We start from the raw sequence: 22,684 nt of genomic DNA on the forward strand, positions 1-22,684 counted from the left end.
ACCAAATGTTTGGTCATCAAAATGTTCAAAGATCAACACGACAAGACCATGGAAGTATACATAGATGATATGTTGGTCAAGTCCTAAAAGAAAGGATATCATATAGACACCTAAAAGAAGCCTTCGATATACTCAAGCGATACAGAATAAAGCTAAATCCTGAAAAATGTGCATTCGGTGTGACTTCAGGAAAATTCTTAGGCTTCATAGTATCACAACGAGGTATCAAAGTTAACCCCGACCAGATCAAAGCTATAGAGGGGATATCAGAACATTTAACTAGCAAAAAATAGGTTCGGAGACTGAATGGCCATATCACCCCCTATCGAGATTCATCTTGCGATCATCCGACAGATGCCACAAGTATTTTGAGCGTGCAAGCAACTGTGAATACCAAGTTAGTGATCCCCCGGTGGGGGTTTCGCCAAATTTCTTCAGTAAAATATAGAAGACACTTGTTATTTGGCGAGGTCGTTGCCTTTCATTGCGGTGACATAGTGGGTCACATGATCCTCAGGGTCCGTCATGCCATCGTATATTTTTAAGTACATCGGCATTTTGAAGGTTTTAGGTATGATGTGCGGTGCAACTTCTTCATTGTACGGTTGCTCAACGAACCGGCCGGCGTCCCTTTTTGGTAAGAGTTTTAGGGCGCGTGGTATTTTATCTACCCTTTCTTGATGCTCTTTCATTTGGTCATGGAGCATTTTGTTCTCGTTCTCCATCTCTTCCATCTTCCTCAAAATGGTTGTGAGGGTGTCGCTACCTACATCACTAACACTGTGAGTAATACCTGTCAGAGGAGGGCCGTACTGCTCGTCTGTCACTGGTGTAATGCAGACTCTCACAGTTTCTCTGTTCGTTCTTTGGGCGGGCTTGTCGAGAATGTTGGTCAGCATGTTTGTCAACCACGCCTCGAACAGCTTTTTCGCTGCTGGTGGCACCTCTTCCGTTGTGGATATAGAAGCCCCTTTACCGTGTGAGGTTATGATGCTGCCATTATGAGGGGTCGAGCTGTTTTGGCGGGGAGATGTATTTGGTGTTATGTCCTCACCCTCTGTTTCATCGACTTTGTTGATGGTGTTAAGAAGATTAGCGGTGAGGTCGGCTTCCGCCTTCCTCTTTCCTCTCCATTACCTGCCATGTTAGATTTGTGTGCACAAGGAAGTATTGTGTTTTTCACGTTTTTTTTGTTATAGATCTAGAGGAAACTAAAATTTTAACTAGAAAATCCTCACAGATGACGCCAAATTGTTTGACCAAAAAGTATATTTTTTGTTAAATTAATTAAATAAAAGGATAAGGGGTTAATCCTAGTTAAAGATAATGACCCTAAATCTAAAACTAGTTTGTGCGAATAACGTGGGACCACGTCGAAGTGGATTTAATGCAATACACAATAAATGTTGCGGTTATTAATGGGATGAGAATAATAACGAGTAATAACAAATAAATGGCACTAAATGTAAATAAGGAGGAAGATTCACCCAATATTGAATGAGGTAAATTATTCCTTCCTATAACAATGATGAATGACAAGAATACGAGAGAATATTAGACACTTTCTCGGATCTGGTAGAAATGACAATGGATAGAATATAAAGATCGAATCTCTTCAGAAAGTTGTTATTTGTATTTATCTAGAGAGCTTACTTTTCAAAAGTGTTCTTATTATATGGAATATTACCTTCCTTTTGTCTTATCTCTCTTACTATTTATATGGGATATTCCCAAAGAACCCTGAAAAGTACAACAAAAAGAATATTCAATAGAATTGCCCGAACGCCCACCCCTACCGGAGGGAGCAATGTTCTAAATAATTGACTTTTAAATTATTTAATTAAGGTAATTTTGATTGATCTCAAAGTCTTAAAATTTAGGTACATAATTAAAACAACAAAAATATTTAAAATAATCAAATCTCGTTAGATTTTCAAGTGGTAAATTATAGGTAATTTTAAATTAAAATTTTATCTAATGTGAAATCTATTTTTAAAAGGTGTGAAAAAAAAAACACACACACACACATACATACATATATATATATATATATATATATATATATATATATATATATATATATATATATATATATATATATATGATGTTTCCTATTCCATACTCGTATTATATTGTTTTCCTTTGTTCTAATACGTTAAGTGAGAAATTTTATTTTGTATCACACAATAAACATTATACTTGTAAGACCCTTTAAAATTTAACAAGTAAAACATGGGTCTCAATTTTTAATTTTGTAGAACTTTTCTTAACCAAAAATCACTTTAGTAAAGGGATCTCACATAAACACTTCGTTTCTTTTTGTCAAAGTCACTTCTTTTTTTATCCAAGTTATCTTTTTTTTTTGGTCTAACTCACTTCTTTTTTTCTGTGTGAGTCTCGAAAATATTTCTATTCATAGGTCCTTTTTGTCAAAGTCACTTCTTTTTTTATCCAAGTTATCTTTTTTTTTTGGTCTAACTCACTTCTTTTTTTCTGTGTGAGTCAAAAATATTTCTATTCATAGGTCCGAGATCTACAACTATAAATTGAAAAGTGCGAATGATTAACTTTGAATTGAAATGTCTGAATAATCAACTCTACAATCAATTATTAGAATTAATATGTCTTCAAATTGTTCATTTGAAAAAATTAAAATCCTTCTTATTAGAAGATCATGATACTTCCCAAAAATCGAATTGATTGGTAAAATTTTGCAAAACTAATAGTGGGATTCAGTATTCTACTCATATTATAAATTTTAAAGGATGTCATATAAGTAATGTCCATTGTGTGATTCACAATATAAAATTTAGTTATCATCACGTTTTTTCTGTTTTTTCTTTTTCATGGGGGTGGGGGGCTGAAATGTTCTTTCCTCTGTGGGAAAGCGTGACAAAATACAACAACAACAACCCAGTTTAATCTCGTGAAGTCTGGAGAGGGTAATATGTACGCAGACCTTACCTCTACCCGAGGGTAGAGGGTAAAATGTAAAAGATTTCTCTAAAATGGAGGGCCATGTTCAAACATTTCCAAATTTCTAATGGTTTCCACAAAAGAAAAGAAAAAAAAAGAGTGACAAAATAAAGAGGTGGAGAATTTTCGTCCAAACGCCATAGAATCAAGCCGATGATTCGCCCCAGCTTTCCTCCATTCCTTGACGTCGTCGTTGCTTATCGGCTTTCATGATTTGTCGAAGCTTCAATTCGTAGGCTAATATTAGCTTCGCCGGCACACCCGAGATCTCCTCCAGTCTCTTCAAATACCGCCGCATGGATTTCGATCTGTCGCCACTACTTTTCAAACCAAACCACAAAGACGCCACCAGGCTAACCCGCAAAGGCAAAACCCTAAATCGACCCAAACAAATGCCCAATGCACCACACGCCGTCTGCAGTACTACTGCACCTTCCTCACCGCACATTCCAAGCTTCGTGCACCAATGCATGAACACGCCAGTCGCCGCCCTCGGATCTCTCAATTTCACATTTCTGGATCGCGCTTCATATTTAAGGCACGCCGTCGCAGAATTGATCACTTCGCCGGAATAATCGTTTGCAGAGTTCGAGGAATCCACCAACTTTCGATCGGAGAAATTTATCTTCTTTTGAGTAATAGCGCAGGAATGCGTGCTGGAAACACAAGTAGACGACGAGGAGTAGGAAAGAGAATGGAGATCGGAGTCATTACCAAAGAAATTGCGGGTGCAGGAGGAACAAAGAGCGTTGGAGTCAAGACTATGAGAACAGGGGAAGAAACGATTTTTTGTAATGGAATTGCAGTGGGAGCAAAGAGTAAAACGAAGATGGCGAGCAACAAGGAAGTTAGCCTGATGAACTTTGGCATCACAATGGAAACACAGAAAAGCTGAATCAGAGGTACAAAACAGAGCGGCTTGGTCATTGCAAAGCTCACAGAGTTTAAAGTACGACACTTCTTCTTTCATTTTACTTTGTATACAAAATTGATAATTTTCGGATCTTGAAAAAGGTGAAGAATGATCGACGTAGATTAATAGTTTTGAGTTGGAAAGGTTGAGATGTGTATATATGGGGAGCAAAATGAGAAGAAATGAGGAAGGTGAGATAATAAAGCAAGCTACGTAAACTGAGAGAATATACAGTGAATTATGAAGTGTATTTTTAAAGTGAGAATTTGTGTGTGTGGTTTTAAAAAAAATTGAGCAGTGTCCAGTAATATTTAAGGAGGAGAAGAAAGACAAGTGTTATGTGTATATGGACCTTCGTGTTAATCAGTACTGCATTTTTTGAACATGTGGACTCAAAATCAACAAGCCATATAAGACACACGTATCATGTGTATTATGTATACGGCAGCGGACCTAGTGTATGGATTACGAGTTTTCGGGAATCTAATAACTCTTGCGTATATTTTGTATTTATATTAAAAAATTTACTAAATATTGTTAAATATCTGAATGTGAACCCAATTATTATTACATATTAATTTGAAATTACGATATGAGCCCATAAGCCTCAAATCTTAAATCCGCCTCCGTGTGTATACGTACTACAGTAATATTCTCTCATCATCATTCCAACCGCTCAATAATACAGCAGGAGAGATGATGTCGCTCTGTTAAGTGGTTGGTGCAAGATGAGCGGTGATATATTCCTTCGTTATGAAGTCAATCGCTATAATATACTCCCTCCCTTCATTTTAATTGTCCAATTTTAATTTTTCATTCCCTTAAAAAAAAAAAAATCTTGGCGCAACCGATAAAATTAATGATATATGACCAGAAGGTCATGACTTTGAGTTTTAAAAACATCTTGCACTTTTACAAAAATATAAGAGAAGTTGCGTATAATAGACCTTTGTGGTTCAGCCACTACTAGAAAACTGCCTAATTTCGTCCATCAAAATCGACCGATATCAATTGGAATTTAAGAAAAAGCAACCGATTTCTGATCGCTTTTAATTCGAAAAAATAATTACCGCTAAAGTGTTGGGATCGAAATCGGTCGCAATTTTTCCACCGAAGTCGTCGGTTTTTTCAATGCATTGACTGACAATAAAGATAAATATACCGACCGAAATTGGTTGGTATTACTTAAATCTTTTTATATTTATTTTTCAAATAGCGACCGATATTGGTCGGAATTTAAATATATAATAATGGGGCTAAAGTGTAGGTGCATATAACGTAGGCTTAAGTTACTTTGTTTTTCATTTCCTTTAAAAACAATAAAGTAGATATTTTTCAATTTTACTCATAATAATGATAATAGTATTTTAAAAGGTATTGAAAAATAATTTGGAAATGTTTAGTTAATGATAAAAGTAAAAATAAGAAAATAATTTATCTTTTTCTTTATTTATTAAAATAAACAAATAAAAATAAATATATTTTTAATATAATAAATACGAAAAATTGAAAGGAAGTATTACAGGATTCACAAAATAAACACCACACCACTCTCCATCCATCCCTGTCCGCAAAACCTCGTCTCCCTCGAACTTTTCCAAATAAAGTCCCTTTCACATTTTATTTTATTACTTCGTCCTCTCCCTATTTCTTTTGTCCTAATTCAACACTCAAAACTCAACTCTTCCCTATTTTTACATTCTTCATCATCTTACTAATCACCTGCTTTTATTTTCAACTGCTCATTAGCAGTCGACAATGTGATTTTTAAGATCCTAAAACACCTGCCCGAGAGGCAAATTCAAAATTTAAATTCTATGGGTTCAATTTTTAAGATTTTTAATATTGAACCCATTATATATTTAAAGTTACAGGTTCAAATCTATTACTTTTGCAATTTAATAAATTTTTACACATAAATTTCTACTCCGCGTCGAAAGTTATAGGTTCAATTGAACTCGTAACTCTCACATTGTATCCTCCTCTGTACCTACCGCTATTTGTAATTATTTAAGGGCTAAGCCTCTTGATAACTTGACTTTCTTTTAGTCAAATCTCATACAAATCTTTTCGTTCTAGTGAACCTATTTTTTTTTTGTCCGTTCCAAAAAAAATGACTCCTTTCTAAATTTGGAAACAATTTAACTTAAACTTTCAATTATACCCTTAATGAGAATCTTTTATAACCACACAAATACTCTGAATCCCATTTTAACTTGTTTAGGACTATAAATTCCAAAAATCTTCATTTTTTTTTAAACTTTGTGTCCAGTTAAACAAGTTCACCTAAATTGGAACGGAGGGAGTACTATTTTTGGCAGTAAACTATGTCGGAAATTTACATTCTATGTCTAGAAGAAATTTACGTAACCCGTGAAACTTTTCTTTTAATTGAAACTAAGTTGTAAGTGGTAATGCAACAATTTTTAGTATATCTAGAAAAATCATCCTGTGATTAACTGATGGCCAAGTTACAAATGAGGTTATGAAATCTTGTGTAACTTTTGGTTGAATTGAATTGAATATAGTATGTATATAACAAAAAAATAAAAAAGAATAACATAGTAGATGCTCCACTCAATACTTAAATCTCATGCCGGTTGTTTCTCAATTTTGAATATTTTTGTTTCCCTTTATTTGTTACTCCATTCGGTATTTCGGCCAATATGTGATCAATTCACTTTTTTATTTTAGTTCAAAATAAGTGTTCATTTATATAATTAAGAAAATATTTAATTTACTTTTTTAAAATTATCTTTATGTATGTATTTCTAAAAAAAAATTTAGTCTTCATACTAATTATTTTTATCTAAAATTTAATATTTTTTTAATGAGTGTATCTAAAATAAATTGATCACTTACTATGAACACAACGGAATAGCTACACATCAGAATGCCCCGCTACCCAGTCAGTACGTCACTATCTGAATTTTAGTTTGTTGCTCTCTCTGTTTTTTGCTAATAGCCACACAAGACAATGAGTGAGCATCAACCTCAGGAACGACATTCACCAATAAACATTAAACTCCCACGCCAACGCCATGACCACAACAAATGCCCAAAAATATCTCAGAATTCTTTACAAGGTATCGCTATAGGTGTTTATCGGGTGGGCTGGGACGGGTTGGGCATAAAAATGGTCAGCCCGTTAGAGTTACGGGCGGGTTGTTAGCGAGCTGAAGTTAACGGGCTGGCGGCGGGCTGAGATTTTTCGGATTCTATAGGGCCTGTATGAGTTCGGGCCTAGCGGGTTCGGACGGGTCAGACTTTCGTTTTTTTAATATTATTTTTAACTATCTTATATTTTTCTTTTAGCGGTCAGATTTAATTTAAAAAATAAAATAAAAATTAGGCGATTTTGCGGGCTGTCGCGGGCTGCGGCCCGTTAAGAACCTGTTAAGGGCTTAACGGGTTGTGGCGGGTTCAGGTACCCGTTTGGCAAAAACTTAACGTTATTAGCCCGCCCCCGTCCAACCCGTCCCAACCCGCACACATATACACAGTAACGAGCTGGACCGGGCTGACCCGGGTTGAATCAGGTTGTTAGCGGGTCAGCTCGGCCCGATTAACACCTCTAGGTATCGCCCCTACAAATTTGACACGTCGCAATTTTGACGATGTCATATTCTGAAGTTGGTCTTTTGAACACATCATCACTTTGGTATCTTTTAATTTCCCCATTATGCCCCTATAACTTCCTTCTGTTCTTTCAAGATTTGCAGAATTGGAAGGCTATATTTGTCAATGACTGCTAGCTCAGTTCAGTTCGCAACGTTTAAACTTGTCAATATTGACGTGGCAAAACTAAAGTCTAACGCACTCGATTCATAATCGCTGCCAACCACACAATTACTGCAAGGGACGAGGACCACACCCACTAAATAAAGGAAAGAAATAATAGAATGTCAACACATCTTATGAGATATATCCCTCACGAAGTAATTAAAATTATAGATAAAATTTTTTTAGTATTTATAAAAAAAAAAAATTAAAAAAAAGATAAATATTTTTGATGAAAATTTTTATTCACAGCTTTGGTTAAAATAGAAAATAAAAGAATAAAGGTTCTCAACAAAAATATTTATCATCTTTTTTTAAATTTCATAAAAAATAAACACATTAAACTTTTTATTTATAATTTTAATTTATCTTTTGATAATTGTATTTTAATATACATAGTTATGGATATACCTCATAGGTGATAGGAAAGGTGTAAGTGTTGCATTTCCATATATAGTATATAAATTTAAGTATTTGATTTTAAAATAGGGAAAATGTCCAAAGTTACCACTCTACTTTCGAATATTATCTCCATCTAACATCCGTTATACTATTCAACCAAAATTTACCCCTAGCTTTATAATATCTGGCTAAATTTATCCCTATAATCAGCAAACTTGTAAAAATTACCCCCAGTCCGTCAAATGAACTAGAATTTTTTAAATTATTTTAATTAAGTCACTTATTCTTCTCCTTGATTCATTATTTTTAAAATAGTTGGCATTTACCTGCTTTCTTAATTGAAACAAAAAAATAAGAGAAAGAAATATTAAAATAATACAACGGTTAGTAAACAAAATATAGTAAATTGAAGAATCTAAATTACGTAGTTTGTCTAAATTCCATAAGTATTTACAACACCCCCAACTTTAATGAATTCGTTGCACCAAAGATATGAAGACTTTGGAAGTATTAGTGATAGAAGTTGAAGTTCCTTGGAGACTTTACATAGTTGAATTCAACTTGCTTTAATCAAATGCCTACATATTGTGCACTTTTAAGTTAGCCGATCGAACTATATACTAACCAGACAATAACAAAATGTATTTGAATATATACACACACACACACATGATGATCAGCTGCATATAATACACAATAAATAGACCCACTGAATTCTACGGTGTGTATATGGTTAAAAAATAAATTAAATTGTAAGTCAATTATAAACCTATTATCACAAGAAGAGAAATGGGTGCAATGGTAATTAAAAATATCGATGAATAATTTTTATAGTCGAGTATATATCTTTAGCATTCACATCAATAGTAATTTATGAAAATAGTGGTATTTTACCAAAAAAAAGTGCTAAACCTTTTCTTAAAACGAATTAATGAGAAAATAGATGGTGAATCCTAATTAAATATAATAACTACTAGATCTAACGTTTAGATGTATTAATGATGTAGGGCTGATTCCGAAAATGTTTTATACCAACTACAAATGCTCAATGATTCTCAATGAATGTAGAAATAAAAGCATGCACTAAATGTGGATAATGGCAATAAATGTAATAAGGAGGAATTTGTCACCCAAATATTAGATGACTTGAATGATTCTCCTTCCTGACAACAACGTGGAGTAATAGAAAATGAAGATGGACAAGGAATTTTTCGATCTTGTGAATGAAAAGCATATATCAAACAATGTAATTAGTGGACAAGATAAACTTTTGTATATTCTTTGTAGTCAACCCTTTACAATGTGTTTTTATGAGAAAAGTGAAGATCCCCCTTTTGTTCTTTATCTCTTCCTATTTATAGGGTATATTCCTAAGAAACACTAAAAAGGGAATATTCTTTCTTTCTATTCTAGACTTATTCTACAGTTGCTTCCGTACACTCTTTGCTTGACCTCGGCACTAATCCCTCTTATGACGAGTCCTCGCCCTTGTGCCGTGATCGGCTTGATCCTCGACCACGCCCATTTGTAGTTATTAAGTCCAGTCCAAATTTTGACCAATACAAGTGGCGCAAGAACAACAACAAGTGATTTAAATAAAAGGAAATTGGGAGATTTTTGATTACATAGCGGATCAAGGGGTAATTTTTAAAAGTTTTCTGATAATAGAAATAAATTTGATCGGATGGTATAACGGTAGGGGTAAATGACCGAATAATGTAACGGAGAGTCTAATGTCTGTTGTATTTAGCCCTTATATATATAGTCAACTTTTAACGGAGAGTATTGTTTGTTTATTTTGTAAACCATCCTTCATATTTTGTCCTCGTATGACCGCTTCCATCTCCATTCTTTTATTCTCCTTCTTCTTTTAATAATTACATTTTCCACGAACTGTACTATAGATGCTTGATTCTTTGCATTGTATTCTGTTTGACCAAAAGATATCGAAACCCTTTTGATTTAATCAATTAATGAAGATGAAGAGGTAAATCTCATCCAAGCATAATAAAATTTAGATTAAAAAATGCAAGGGGTGAACAAGTTGAATGATGCTTCTAAATATGTCGAAACCAAATGATTCAGCATAAATATGATAACTTCGAATGTAGAGAAATATTGCAATAGATGCTGTTAGCCTAGATAAAAAATGATATGTGGATTCCCGAACTGTAATGAGCAAAAGTTATCTTTTTTGTATTCACTTTTCGATCCCTTTTTAAAAGTCTTCTCCCTCTATTTATAAAGGACAATCCCCTCTTGAACCCTAAAAAGTATAACATAAAGAATATTCGAAAAGCATATTCATACTGTCTCCCACTACGCCTACACTATTACAAATGTTGTACGTTTACTAACCGCTATCAGTCGTCGCCCTTTACAACGACCAAAGGACGCTGCGTCGTAGGAGTCTCGTCCCTTGCCGTACTCGTTAGTGGTCGTGGTCGTCCAAATTTGGACCCGTACATATTCCTCGTGAATTTTGTTGTCCTATTGCAAACAAAAAGGTATTTTGAAATCAATTTGATGAAAGCAAGTGAACTAAATTAAAGTTTTGGGTGATGGTTGTATGGGAGTTGCTACAGTCACGTAGAGGTGTAGAAATTGATCTTGTATATTGTCTAAAGGGCGGGATTCGCATATTGTGTTTGTCAAGGGCATTAGTCCTGTACGAATTTACTTTAACCGCTATTTATTAGGTGGATTGTTTTAGCTTAATACGTTCTTCACAAAGTATTCCTTAATGTAAACTGTTTTACCAAAAAGGTATTGAACCTTTTAGTTAAACTAATTAATAGAGATATAGTAGGTAAATCTTAGCCAAACATAATTAACTCTAGATCTAAATATACTAAGTACAAAAATCGAAGAAGAACAAGAACATGTAATATTTCTTAAGGTAGTTATCGTACATCAAATGTGAATGATAGGCTTACATTTATAACAGATTTGCACCATAATCATGGAAGCAGAGAAAGAGAAGAGAGGGAACTGTTGATAGCTGAGAGATTCCCCTTGTTGATTCCATAGTGATGACTATAAAAAAAACCCTCTTCCAGATCTGTGCTCAGCTCCCTTATATATATTAACAATTTTCCCTTTTATCCAATGGTCTTTGACCGGCGTACTTTCTTATGACTGTATCCTTTACCACTTGCCCAAACATTACACTTGTTTTGCGATGTAAGCTTTCCGATGATTTGACCCTGCAATGGCCGAGGTGCTCTTTGTTATCACGCCCCGTGGGCATGACTACGACTTGGTCGACCCCTTATCGTTCCTTTTAAGAACAATCATCTTATGGTCAAATTTTGACCCATACAGTTAGTCCCTCCATCCGTCGGGACCGCCTCTTGGCGAGCTCAACGGGGGATTCTGTTGATTCAAAAGTTAGGAGAAATCTGAACGTATGCCTTAAGTCGGGGTGGCGGTGATGCTTCAATGGTATCATCGGACTGTTACGTTAGTTCGGAGATGAATCGTTGCATCGATTCAAGGTATCATGGATACCATTATGCATCATTATGGCGCACATTTCCTAGGCACCGTATCGTTTCCCGTGCCTTCTCAGTTTTTTGATTGGTGGCTCTTGGGTTCCCTCCTCGGGACATTTATGTTCCTATAAATAGGGGAATCCACCATTCGATTGTTATGCTTTTCGATTTCCTGAGTAATTTTTCAAACTTGCACCTTCTTCAGTATTTCATACTTCTGCTTTTGTCAGAATTTGACGTGACCATAAACTCTCTTTTCCTTCATCACTCTCGTTTATTTCGATCAAGTTAGACAAATGGCTGGTACTTCTTCCCAGACTGACATATACGTTGAAGTTCCGGTGCCGGAGAATGACGCACCTCCTCTTGGAGAGGGAGTGGAGGTAATGGAAGACGAGGGAGTTTTGACAGTGGCTGAGATGCTACCCCGTCCGGGGAAATTATCGGCTGACTTTAACAACCCTGCCAGAGAAGAACCGGAACCTGTCCCTTCTACCATGGATGAAATGGTGATTATGGCGCTCAAGAGTAAATGGGGAATTCCAAACCATATCGAAATGGTTCCGGCGATGGGGACAGACATTGTACATTTGCACCGCCCGGGGTAGTGCGCATTTTACGTGTATCCTTTTATTGTCGGATATACGCTTCCTCTCTCCTCTCTAGTGATAGACTTCTTCCGCTTCTACGAAGTGTGCCCGGCTCAACTCTCACCGCACGCATACAAGCTCTTCCTCATGCTAATCAAGTATGCGGAGCTCGACAGTCGAGGGATTACTTTGGGTCACATGCTTCATATTTTGGCCCGTCAATTTATTCGGGGCACGATGATCCATATGTGCCATCGAGGAACCAAGATTTTAGTGGTGAAGATGGACGATAAGGCTAATCACCGCTTCTTGGAAAACTATTTTTATGTGCTGACAAAGCACCTTGTGGCGGACTCAACAGGGTTCCCTAAGACGTGGAACTTCGCTCGTAAGTTTTTCCTTTGTTTATTTTGTGATTCCTCTCGAGGTGGTCATCGATCATTCTTCTTTAGGTGATATTGCTAATGACTTATTTTTGCCTTTGCAGCCGAGAGACTGCCTCCCCCACCAGTTTACGACATCCACGAGTGGGTTAATGCAATTCTTTACCATATAATGGGGTTCGTGAGTGGGCGTCCTTCTACGAGAAATATGGGCGTAAGCCTCTCACTGGTGAGTTGGCCCGCTGCAGTTCTTTTTTATTTGCCTTATGGTTTGATCTTGTCGTTATATGATTGTCTTTCTTTGTTGACAGAGAGGGTACGAAGGACGAGGGCTCCTCTGCTCGCGTTCCATCAACCGACGCCTTCTACCCGGCCTGTGATGAGGGCCACTACCCGGCCTACATCGATAACTACTACCCAATCTGCATTTGGGCCCAGAGCCGTGTGCGTGGAGGCAAATCCTCAACTTGAGACTCCAGTTTCTACCATCTGCTCAAGTGGGAAAATCTTCCCGTATTGATAGTGGAGAGGCCCCGTCAAAGAGACGGTGAGTGGTGTTAGAAGTGGCTCCTCAAGCCGAAACATCTTTGCGGGGTGACCTTCCCTTGGCGGTGCATGAAATTGATAGTGGTGCCAACTGGCTGCAGAGGCTATGCCCGTTATGAGCAGTCAACGGACTGATATGGCAGAGAGACGGAGTCCCGAGGCTGCTGTTGCTGTCCTGGGTGGCCCTTTATCATCCTGATCGAACTGCACCTCTTTTTCGGCCGCAAAGAGGAGAAAAGGCATCGTGGTTGATTATTATGAGTCTAACTCCGACCTCGATCCTGATGACGTTAGGATGTTCGAGGAGGGCTTTACCCAAACTGTGGTAAGAGCGTGAGGTCCTTCCTGAATACCCGAAATCCCATCGGACCTTAATCTTTTGAGAGATACGGTGGATTTTGTGTCGCAGCTCAACCTTTTATGCTCTGCCGCAGAAAGCAGAGATCTTCAGGACGTCAGCGACGCCGAATTGTCACGTGGTGTGGCCGTGATGGGCCTAAGGGTAGGTTTCTTTTCCTTGTTTGTTTTCCCCCCTTTTTCTTTTTTCGACCTTGGCCTTTATCGACCTTTTTCTTTGTTTTCAGTCTTACATGCTGGAGATCGAGAGTGCTCGTAGGGCCGAGACTCAGGCCGAGATTTTTCTGATGATGCTTGAAAAGTATCGGTAGTACCGCAACAAATGTTGTGATATGCATGAGCGACTCAGGGCGGGTATTGGTGCCCAATCCCTTGGAAAGGAGTTGGAGAAAAGGGAGCAGGAGCTTGTGCAGTCCATTTGTAGATGTAGTGAGCTCGAGGAGTTGCTCCGTGCCAAGGATGAGGAGTTTGATTTGGGAAATGGGGTCACCGTAGAGTGCGAGCATTTTCAGGCAAAGGTGCTGTCATTGCAAGCCGAACTTGATCAGAATGCAGCCAGAGTTGAAGCTTTGAGTGCAGAATGGATGGGCATGTTAGCCGAGCTAGAGAGAAAAGTAGCCGAGTTAGAGAATGCCGAGAACGCTCGGGCGAAGGCTTTAGCAAGAGCGACAGCGTTAGAGGACACTATCTGTGTCCTCCAATCTGAGTAGGAACCCAAGAGGGCAACAACCACAACACGGCTCGAAGAGTGCATTGGCGAGATTGATCGGGAGGCTTTGAGCCTAGGGGACCGAGTCGTGGCGCTCGAGGTTGAGAAGGTAAAGTTGTTGGCTCAAATTGAATCTTCCCCTGCCATCGTTCCTCGTCACTTGCATGAGCTTTGGGTCCATGCCGAGGCCCAACGAGACATATACAAGGGTCTGTGGGAGGCAAGCAATGTTACTGAGGCCGCCTTTAAAGAAGCTCGGGCTAAGGTGCGCGAGGCTCATGCCAATTGCGACTGTGACCCTGCGACATCGGAGGCTAGCGAAGATGCTGATGTTAAGGACGGGTTGCTTGAAGATAATGATGGGGAGTACGGCGGTGATGACGCCGAGTGAAAAGTTGTTGCACTTTTATAATAATAATTTTTTTGTTCATATTCATCTCTATTTTAAAGGCCTGTTTTGGCCTTTAGTAAGGTGCGGCTGTTGCGCACGTATATATAAATAAAACAGTTATTTCGCCTTTGTATATCTTTTGATTTTCTTTCCCTGCCCCTTGCTTGTTACATATCTTTTTGTTTTAGCGTAGACCTTCGGATTTTTTTTTTTGTGACGAGTTCCTGATTTTTTGATTCGGCAATCCGACCTTGACCGGATCAAGTAGGGTCTCGTCGTGTTAGTCCGAATGAAGTCGCTTCGGATCTGCACGTCCGGGCGAGGTTGACTTCTGATTTTTCGCTTTAGGCAATGTCATCCTTGATTCAAACGAGGTTGAATTCGGATCCGCCCTTTTGGACGAAGTCAGTTTCGACTTGAATATTCGAGTGGGATTAAGTCCAGACTTGCCGACTTAGGCAAAGTCAACTTTTTCATGTGTACTCGAGCGGGGTCGAACTTGGAATTGCCGTCTGGAGTGAGGTCCATTTATGACTTTATTTGAACGAGTTCGAATTTGGAGTCGCCATTTTGGGCGAAGTTGATTTCTGACTTATATTTGAACGATTTTGAACTTTTCCTTTTATTTGACTGTGGCCGACGGCTGTAAAGGTGTTGTTCCGAATGAGGTTGAATTGTAACCTACTTGTTTTGACGATGGCTAGTGGTCGTAAAGGTGTTAATTCGAGCATGATCGAATTGTGACCTGTTTGATTCGACGATGGCTAGTGGCTGTAAGGGTGTTATTTCGAGCAAGATTGAAATAGTAACCCGTTGCAATTCGAACGAGGTTGAATTTTTCTTTTGGCGATGGTCGTTGGCCATAAGGGTGTCATTTCAAGCGAAGTCGGAATATTAACCCGTTATGATTCGAGCGGGGTCGAATTCTTCTTTTAGCGATGGCCGTTGGCCATAGGGGTGTCCTTTCGAGCGAGGTCAGAATGTTAACCCGTTATGATTCGAGCGAGGTCGAATTCTTCTTTTGGCGATGGCCATTGGCCGTAAGGGTGTTATTTCGAGCAAAGATCGAAATACTAACTCGTTATAATTTGAACGAGGTCAGATTCTTCTTCTGGCAATGGTCATTGGCCATAGGGGTGTCATTTCGAGCGAAGGTCGAAATATTAACCCGTTATAATTCGAGCGAGGTCAAATTCCTCTTTCAGCGATGGTCGTTGGCCGTAGGGGTGTTATTTTGAGCGAAGGTCGAAATATTAACCCGTTATAATTTGAGCGAGGTCGAATTCTTCTTTTGGCGATGGTCGTTGGCCGTAAGGGTGTTATTTCGAGCAAATGTCGAAATATTAACCCATTATATCATTGTTACGTGCATTTTTTGAGAATTTTACGCATCGTTGTACTGTTTATGAGTGCGTCGGGGTGAGCCCCAGTGTGCTCAGCTTTGTTTTACTAGAGAATACCGGGCGTTCCCTGGGTGAGTCCCGGCTTGCTTAACTTTGCTTTCATTGGAGAATACTGTGCGCTTCCTAGGTGAGTCTCAGTTTGCTTAACTTCGCTTTCGTTGGAGAGTACTGTGCGATTTCTAGGTGAGTCCCAGTTTGCTTAACTGCGCTTTCATTGGAGAGTACTGTGCGCTTTCTGGGTGAGTCCCAGTTTGCTTAACTTCACTTTCATTGGAGAGTTTTTTTTTTATAGTTGTTCTGTACCGAGTCATTTCTATTATTCATGATATGCTGCGGTTTGGGGGGTTTTGCTCGGTCATTACTTGCGGGGCGATATGCTACGGAACCACTTTCGAGGGTGTTTTGGAGGCGTTGGTCCCTCGCTTGTGTTCCCATGCGAGTGCTCGTGTTCCTGTTTGAATCAACAAAAGAGTGAAGATAGACCAAAATGGAATTATCTGTTACCTTGACCTAACAAGCCGGTGAAAGAAGGAGCGGTGTCGTAGGGTTACTCGCTCCGCCTAAAACACGAATGGTGGTTTTAGATTTGGCGGTCGTGTTCGGCTTGGTTGTTAACAACGTCTAGGATTTTCAAGGGTTGGGCCTACCTTACTTGCTGAAGTGTTGAAATCGCGTCCCGGATTGATCTCGTCCGATTTGCGCAAACAACAGAGGAAACATGTCACACTTCATACATAAATCATCCAACGTGCGGGGTGATGTGAAAGTAGGGCAGGATGTACCCACTCTTTCAAAAGACCACATGGCAGGCTGTCGCCCCTTCCCAAGGGGTGGCAATACGGGTCAGTATATAAGATATATACGTCAAATTGGGTTGTGGTCATTCCAGACAACCACTATCCTATTTTAAACGTGCATATATCGTGCTAAACCCATCATTACAGGTGAGAAGTTGATTTTTGCATAGACATCAGTTATGACTTCTATTTTATGTAGCAGCCTGACCTAGATTGGTACGGTTATCTCGAAGGCTTACCTACCGCTCTTTCGAGTGGGTGTTTGTGCCGATATGGTGAGGCCATGACAGCCTGGTAATGATATTTAGCTGGTTCTAGATCTAAAGGAAACTCATAAATTTGGCTAAGAAATTCCCACAGACGGCGCCAAATTATTTGACCAAAAAGTATTGAACCTTTTAGTTAAACTAATTAACAGAGATATAGAAGGTAAATCTTAGCCAAACATAATTAACTCTAGATCCAAATATACTGAGTACAAAAATTGAAGAAGAACAAGAACGTGTAATATTTCTTAAGGTAGTTATCGTACATCAAATATGAATGATAGGCTTACATCTATGATAGATTTGCACCATAATCATGGAAGGAGAGAAGGAGAAGAGAGGGAACTGTTGATGGCTGAGAGATTCCCCTTGTTGATTCCATAGTGATGACTATCAAAAAACCCCTCTTCCAGATCTGGGCTCAGCTCCCCTATATATATTAACAATTTTCCCTTTTATCCAATGGTCTTTGACCGGCGTACTTTCTTATGACTGTATCCTTCATCACTTGCCCAAACATTACACTTGTTCTGCGATGTAAGCTTTCCGACGGTTTGACCCCGGCAATGGCTGGGGTGCTATTTGCTATCACGCCCCCGTGGGCATGACTACGGCTTGGTCGACTCCTTATCGTTCCTGAACAACCATCTTATGGTCAAATTTTGACACATACGTAAATCATTATTGATTCTATATTTTTCATGATTTTTTAGGGTGTGTTTGGTACGAAGGAAAATATTTTTCGAAAAATATTTTTCAATTTTTCATGTTTGGTTGACCTAAATGTTTTGAAAAATATTTTTCTCATGAACTCATTTTTCACCAATTGGAGCAAAATATTTTCCTATTCAGAGAAGGAAAAACATTTTCCAAAACTCCTTCTCAACCTTCCCCACCCTATTCCCCATCCCCGGCAACCCCCACCAACCCACCCCCACACCTCACCTACCCACCCCTCCCCCTAAATAAAAATATTATTAATAGTAGTACTTTCTTTCATTTTATGGATAGATTTTTTTTATTTCAACAAATGAGTATTCTTTTTTCATGATATAAAAAGGTATTTTTTTCATTTTAACAAAAAATAATTTCTTTTCATGTAGAAAAGGTAATTTCTTTTTTCCTTTGTACCAAAAACACCCTTAGCATTAATGAACAATTTAATAAGATAGAAATGCCGATAGTATCAAGTTTTGACCGTCAAGCAAAATTTGTGAATAATTGAACCACACATGCAAATTTTGAATCTCACAAAACTTGTAGTAATAATTTAACAAAATAGGTATATTGAATATGGTACAATAAAACTTGTGAATAATTGAACAAGATATGTAACATTCGCCAATTTGACAAATATAAATAAATTAAAGAGATAGGGTAGAATGGAGATACTATCAAATATTATTTTTTTTGGTAAAACTTGTGATAATTGAACAACGTAGACAAAATTTGTTCATAAAAAAAAACTCATTAGTTCCAATTTTTTTCGGTCTCGCAAGACCTGTTAGCAATTAAATATGTGTAATTTTCCCATGCGTTCGATTGCATAGCGCCAAAGTTATTTTTGCAAAATTTCTTTAAACATGAACAAAATATAAACAGTTAGCTCAAATCATCATATTTATGCAAATCTCCCCTAAATTAAGCCTACGTCTACAGGTAGTTTGTGACTTTTATCCTTCTTTCTATGGAGTCGTAAATATAATATCAGGTAGCCAATTTTAATGGTGATGTTTAAAATACAACCACAATTTATAATATATTTAAACTTTAGCCACTTCATTTCTTCTTCTTTACAAAACTATAGTTCAAACTTCTAACGTAAATGCCGAAGTTTGAATTGATTGAACTTTATGAACTGAAGTTTAGGATTCTTGAAGTTTGAAAAAGCGGGTCTTCGCTATTTTAAAATTACCACGTATTTTTAATATATTGTAAATATCGGTATGTTTTTAACATTAGTCTAAAAGTGGCTACTGTCAAAAATAAATTTAGGATTTGAGGTTTATGTGTTTTTACAACAATTTCGTTTAATATACTATAAATCAGACCAACGGATTGAGTCCTGTTTGACCATAAAATAAAAAATTTGGTTCAAATAATTAAATTTATACAAATGAGGATTAATTTTAGCTAACAATAATGTCTCTAAGATGGAGTTCTTTAAAAAATAACAAGTACTATGTAGAAATATTCGGATAGCGGCGGCAACAAGCAATAAATGTTCCAAAAATCAAAGGCGATAGTGTAGCATTCAATATTAATAAATATCAATAAATGACATTTAAGTAAATAGAATGAATGAGTCACCCAAGAAAGGATGAAATCAGTGAATGTTCTTTCTGACAATAATGAGTGATGGACAATCCTTCGAATGCTTTGAGTTATTCTCGGATCTAGTGGAAAAGTGTAGACAAGAATTTCAGTGAAAAGGTGATGTTTGTATATTAGCAATGAGATCCGATTCTCTTAAGTTAAAGTGTATTTTTTACAAATGAATATCACATGTCCCCTATCATTATGTCTTTTTTTATTTATAGGGAACATGTTCATAAAAAGAAAACCCTAATAGTACAAGTGCGAAGAATTTCCACTAGAATAATCTCTCTAATGTCCTATCTTGAAAACTAGTCGTTATAATTCTGCCAAGAATGCTCGACCTCGGCCCTGGTCCTTGTTGACTCCTCGACCACGAACTTTGTTGATAATTAGATTACTTTGACACGCGACATCCTAGGAATGCTTTACTAACACCGTTTAAAGATAAATTTTGACCCCACATAAGTCCAATCTAACTTCTTTTATATATTAAATAAATTTCTTAATATAAATATTTGCTTGAGAAAGTCATACATTAATATTATAGATCCACCCCGCCTACTCGTGCACATTCTAGTTGGCTTTGTTTGACCAAAAAGCACTAAATTTTTTGTTAAACTAATTATTAAAGAAAATGGAGGATAAATTTTAGCCAAACATAATTAACTTTAGATCTAAGCATATTGAATCCAAGAATCGAATGAGGCCGAGATTATGTAACATTTCTTAGGATGATTAAAAGACATTAAACGTAAATGATAAGCTTACATTTTCAATACATTGTTCCGTACTTGTAAGAGCAAAGAGGGAAAGGAAGTAATGTCGTTGATGACTATGAGGTCTATCTTTATTGATTCAACAATGACGATTACAAAGGTTTGTAACCAAAATCTAGGTTTTTACTTTGTTGTTGGAGGTCTCCTCCCGTTTTTTTGTTCCTTTTTCTCTCTTTTTTGGGAACCCCATTTTCTTGCCTTCTTCCCTCTCACACACACACACACACACACACACACACACACACACACACACACACATATATATATATATATATATATATATATTACCAATCTTCCCCTTTATCCAACGGCCTTTAACCAATATACCCTCTCTTGACTATACTCTTCTTATTCGCCCAAGTATTACGATATACGTTCTTCCGTGTAAACCTTCTGATAGCTTGATCTCGGCAGAGGCCGAGATACTCGTCGCTATTACGCCTCGTGGGTACGACTATGGCTTGGTCGACCCCTTACCCTTCCTTTTAATGATAACCCACTCGTGGTCAGATTTTGATCCATATAGTTAGTCCATCCGCCCGTTGGGGTCGCCTCTTAGCGAGATCGATGGGCAGATTCTGTTGATTCAAAAATTAGGAAAAATCTGGACATGTTATGCGAGGAACAAGGTCCTTATGGCGAGGTAGCGACGTGACGCTTCAAGAGTTTCATTGGACCATTACGTCGGTTCAAAATTGGATCGTCACACCAATTCAGGATATCATGATTGCTTATTATGCATTATTATGGCGCACGTTCCCCAGGCACCGTATCATTTCATGTGCCCTTTCCGTTTTCTGATTGGCGGCTCTTGATTTTCCCGCTCAGGGTATTTATGTCCCTATAAATAGGGGATAAGCCTCTCATTTGATTGTTGCGCTTTTCAATTGTCTAAGAAAGAAATTTGCAAACTTCCTCCTCCTTCTCTAGTCTTTCATACTTCTGCTTTCACTAGAATTCGCTGTAACCATTACCTTTTTTTTACTTTGTCGTTCTCGTTTATTTCAATCAAAGAAGACAAATGGCTAGTGCTCATGCCCAGTCTGATAAAGCTGTTAGTGCTCCGATGTCGAAAAGTGACATATCCCTACTCGAAGAGGTAGTGGAGGTGGTGGAAGACGAAGGGTTTCCGATGGTGGATGAGGTAGTCCCCCATCCGGGGAAGACGAGGACTGATTTTAACAGCCCTTTCGGAAATGAACTGGAGCTCGTTCCTTCCACTATGGATGATGCGGCGATCACGACACTCAAAGCCAAGTGGGGAATCCCCGATCATATCGAAATGGTACCGGCGGGGAAAAACATAGTCCATTTGTACCGCCCGAGCTACTGGATGTTTTACGTGTATCCCTTTGTTATCGGGTACACACTCCCCCTTCCTTCTCTGGTGGTGGATTTCTGCCGCTTCTACGAAGTGTGCCCGACTCAACTCTCTCTGTATGCATACAAGCTCTTTCTTATGCTCATCAAGTATGCGGAGCTGGCCAGTCGAGGAATTTCCTTAAGGCACATGCTCCACATCTTCGCCCCTCATTTTCTTCGGGGTACGATGATTCATATGTGCCATCGAGGAACCAAGAGTTTGGTGGTGAAGATGGACGATAAGGCCAATTGCCGCTTTTGGGAAAACTACTTCTATGTGGGGACAAAGCACCTTGTGGCGAAATCGGCAGGGTTTTCAGAGACGTGGAACTTCGCTCGTAAGTTTCCCCTGTTTACTTTGTGATTTTCTTAAGATGGTCGTCGATTGTCTTCTTTTTAACAACTTTGTTGAGGACTTTTTTTTTATTTTACAGTCTAGAGACTACCTCCCCCACTAGTTGCCGATATCCGCGAGTGGGTGAGCGCAATTCTCCCCCACACGGTGGGGATTTGTGCGTGGGAGCCTTTCCATGAGAAGTTTGGGCGCAAGCCTCTTACTGGTGAGTCGGCTTGTTGTAGTTTTGCTTTATTCTCTGCTTCATAGTTTCTTTAACCTTGTCGTTATATGATCTAATCCCTCCTTATTGACAGGTCATAGAGGAGTGATAAAGACGATGGCTCCTTCACTTACATTCCGTCAATCGGTACCCTCTGCCTGTCCTGCACCGAGGGCTGTTGCCCGGCTTGCACCAAAAGCTACTGTCCGACCTACGCCTACGGCCGAAGCTGTGTGCTTGGAGGTTACTCAGCCGGAGATTCCGATTCCCATAGTCCGTTCAATGAGTGAATCTTCCCGCGCTAGTAGTGGAGAGGCCCCGTCGAAGAGACGAGGGGTAGTATTGGAAGAGGTTTCTCGAGCCAAAACATCTTCGTGGGGCGACCTTCCCCCGGCGGTGCCCGAAGTTGGCGGTGGTGCCAACCCAGCCATGGAGACGATGCCCATTGCAAGCGTTCAAGGGGCTAATGTGGCGGAGAGATGGAGTTCTGAGGCTGCTGTTGCTATTTCGGGTGGCCCTTCAACATCTCAGCAGAACCGCGCCCCCTTTTCGACCAATGAGAGGGGGAAGGGCGTCATGGTTGAGGATTATGAATCCGAGTCCGACATTGAACCTGAGGAAATGAGGACATTCGAGGAGGGCTTTACCCGAACTGTAGTAAGA

General features: G+C 38.6%; 1 protein-coding gene across 1 annotated transcript; it reads right to left on the reverse strand.

Annotated features, from left to right (window-relative positions):
• Positions 1-3,001: 3,001 nt before the first annotated feature.
• On the reverse strand, positions 3,002-4,276 carry LOC107770742 (B-box zinc finger protein 32-like). Its single transcript, XM_016590074.2, has one exon. The coding sequence runs from the start codon at positions 3,944-3,946 to the stop codon at positions 3,122-3,124; it is 825 nt and encodes a 274-aa protein (XP_016445560.1). The 5' UTR covers positions 3,947-4,276; the 3' UTR covers positions 3,002-3,121.
• Positions 4,277-22,684: the final 18,408 nt, after the last annotated feature.

Source organism: Nicotiana tabacum, chromosome 8, assembly GCF_000715075.1.
Source record: "Nicotiana tabacum cultivar K326 chromosome 8, ASM71507v2, whole genome shotgun sequence".
Taxonomy (NCBI): Eukaryota; Viridiplantae; Streptophyta; class Magnoliopsida; order Solanales; family Solanaceae; genus Nicotiana; species Nicotiana tabacum.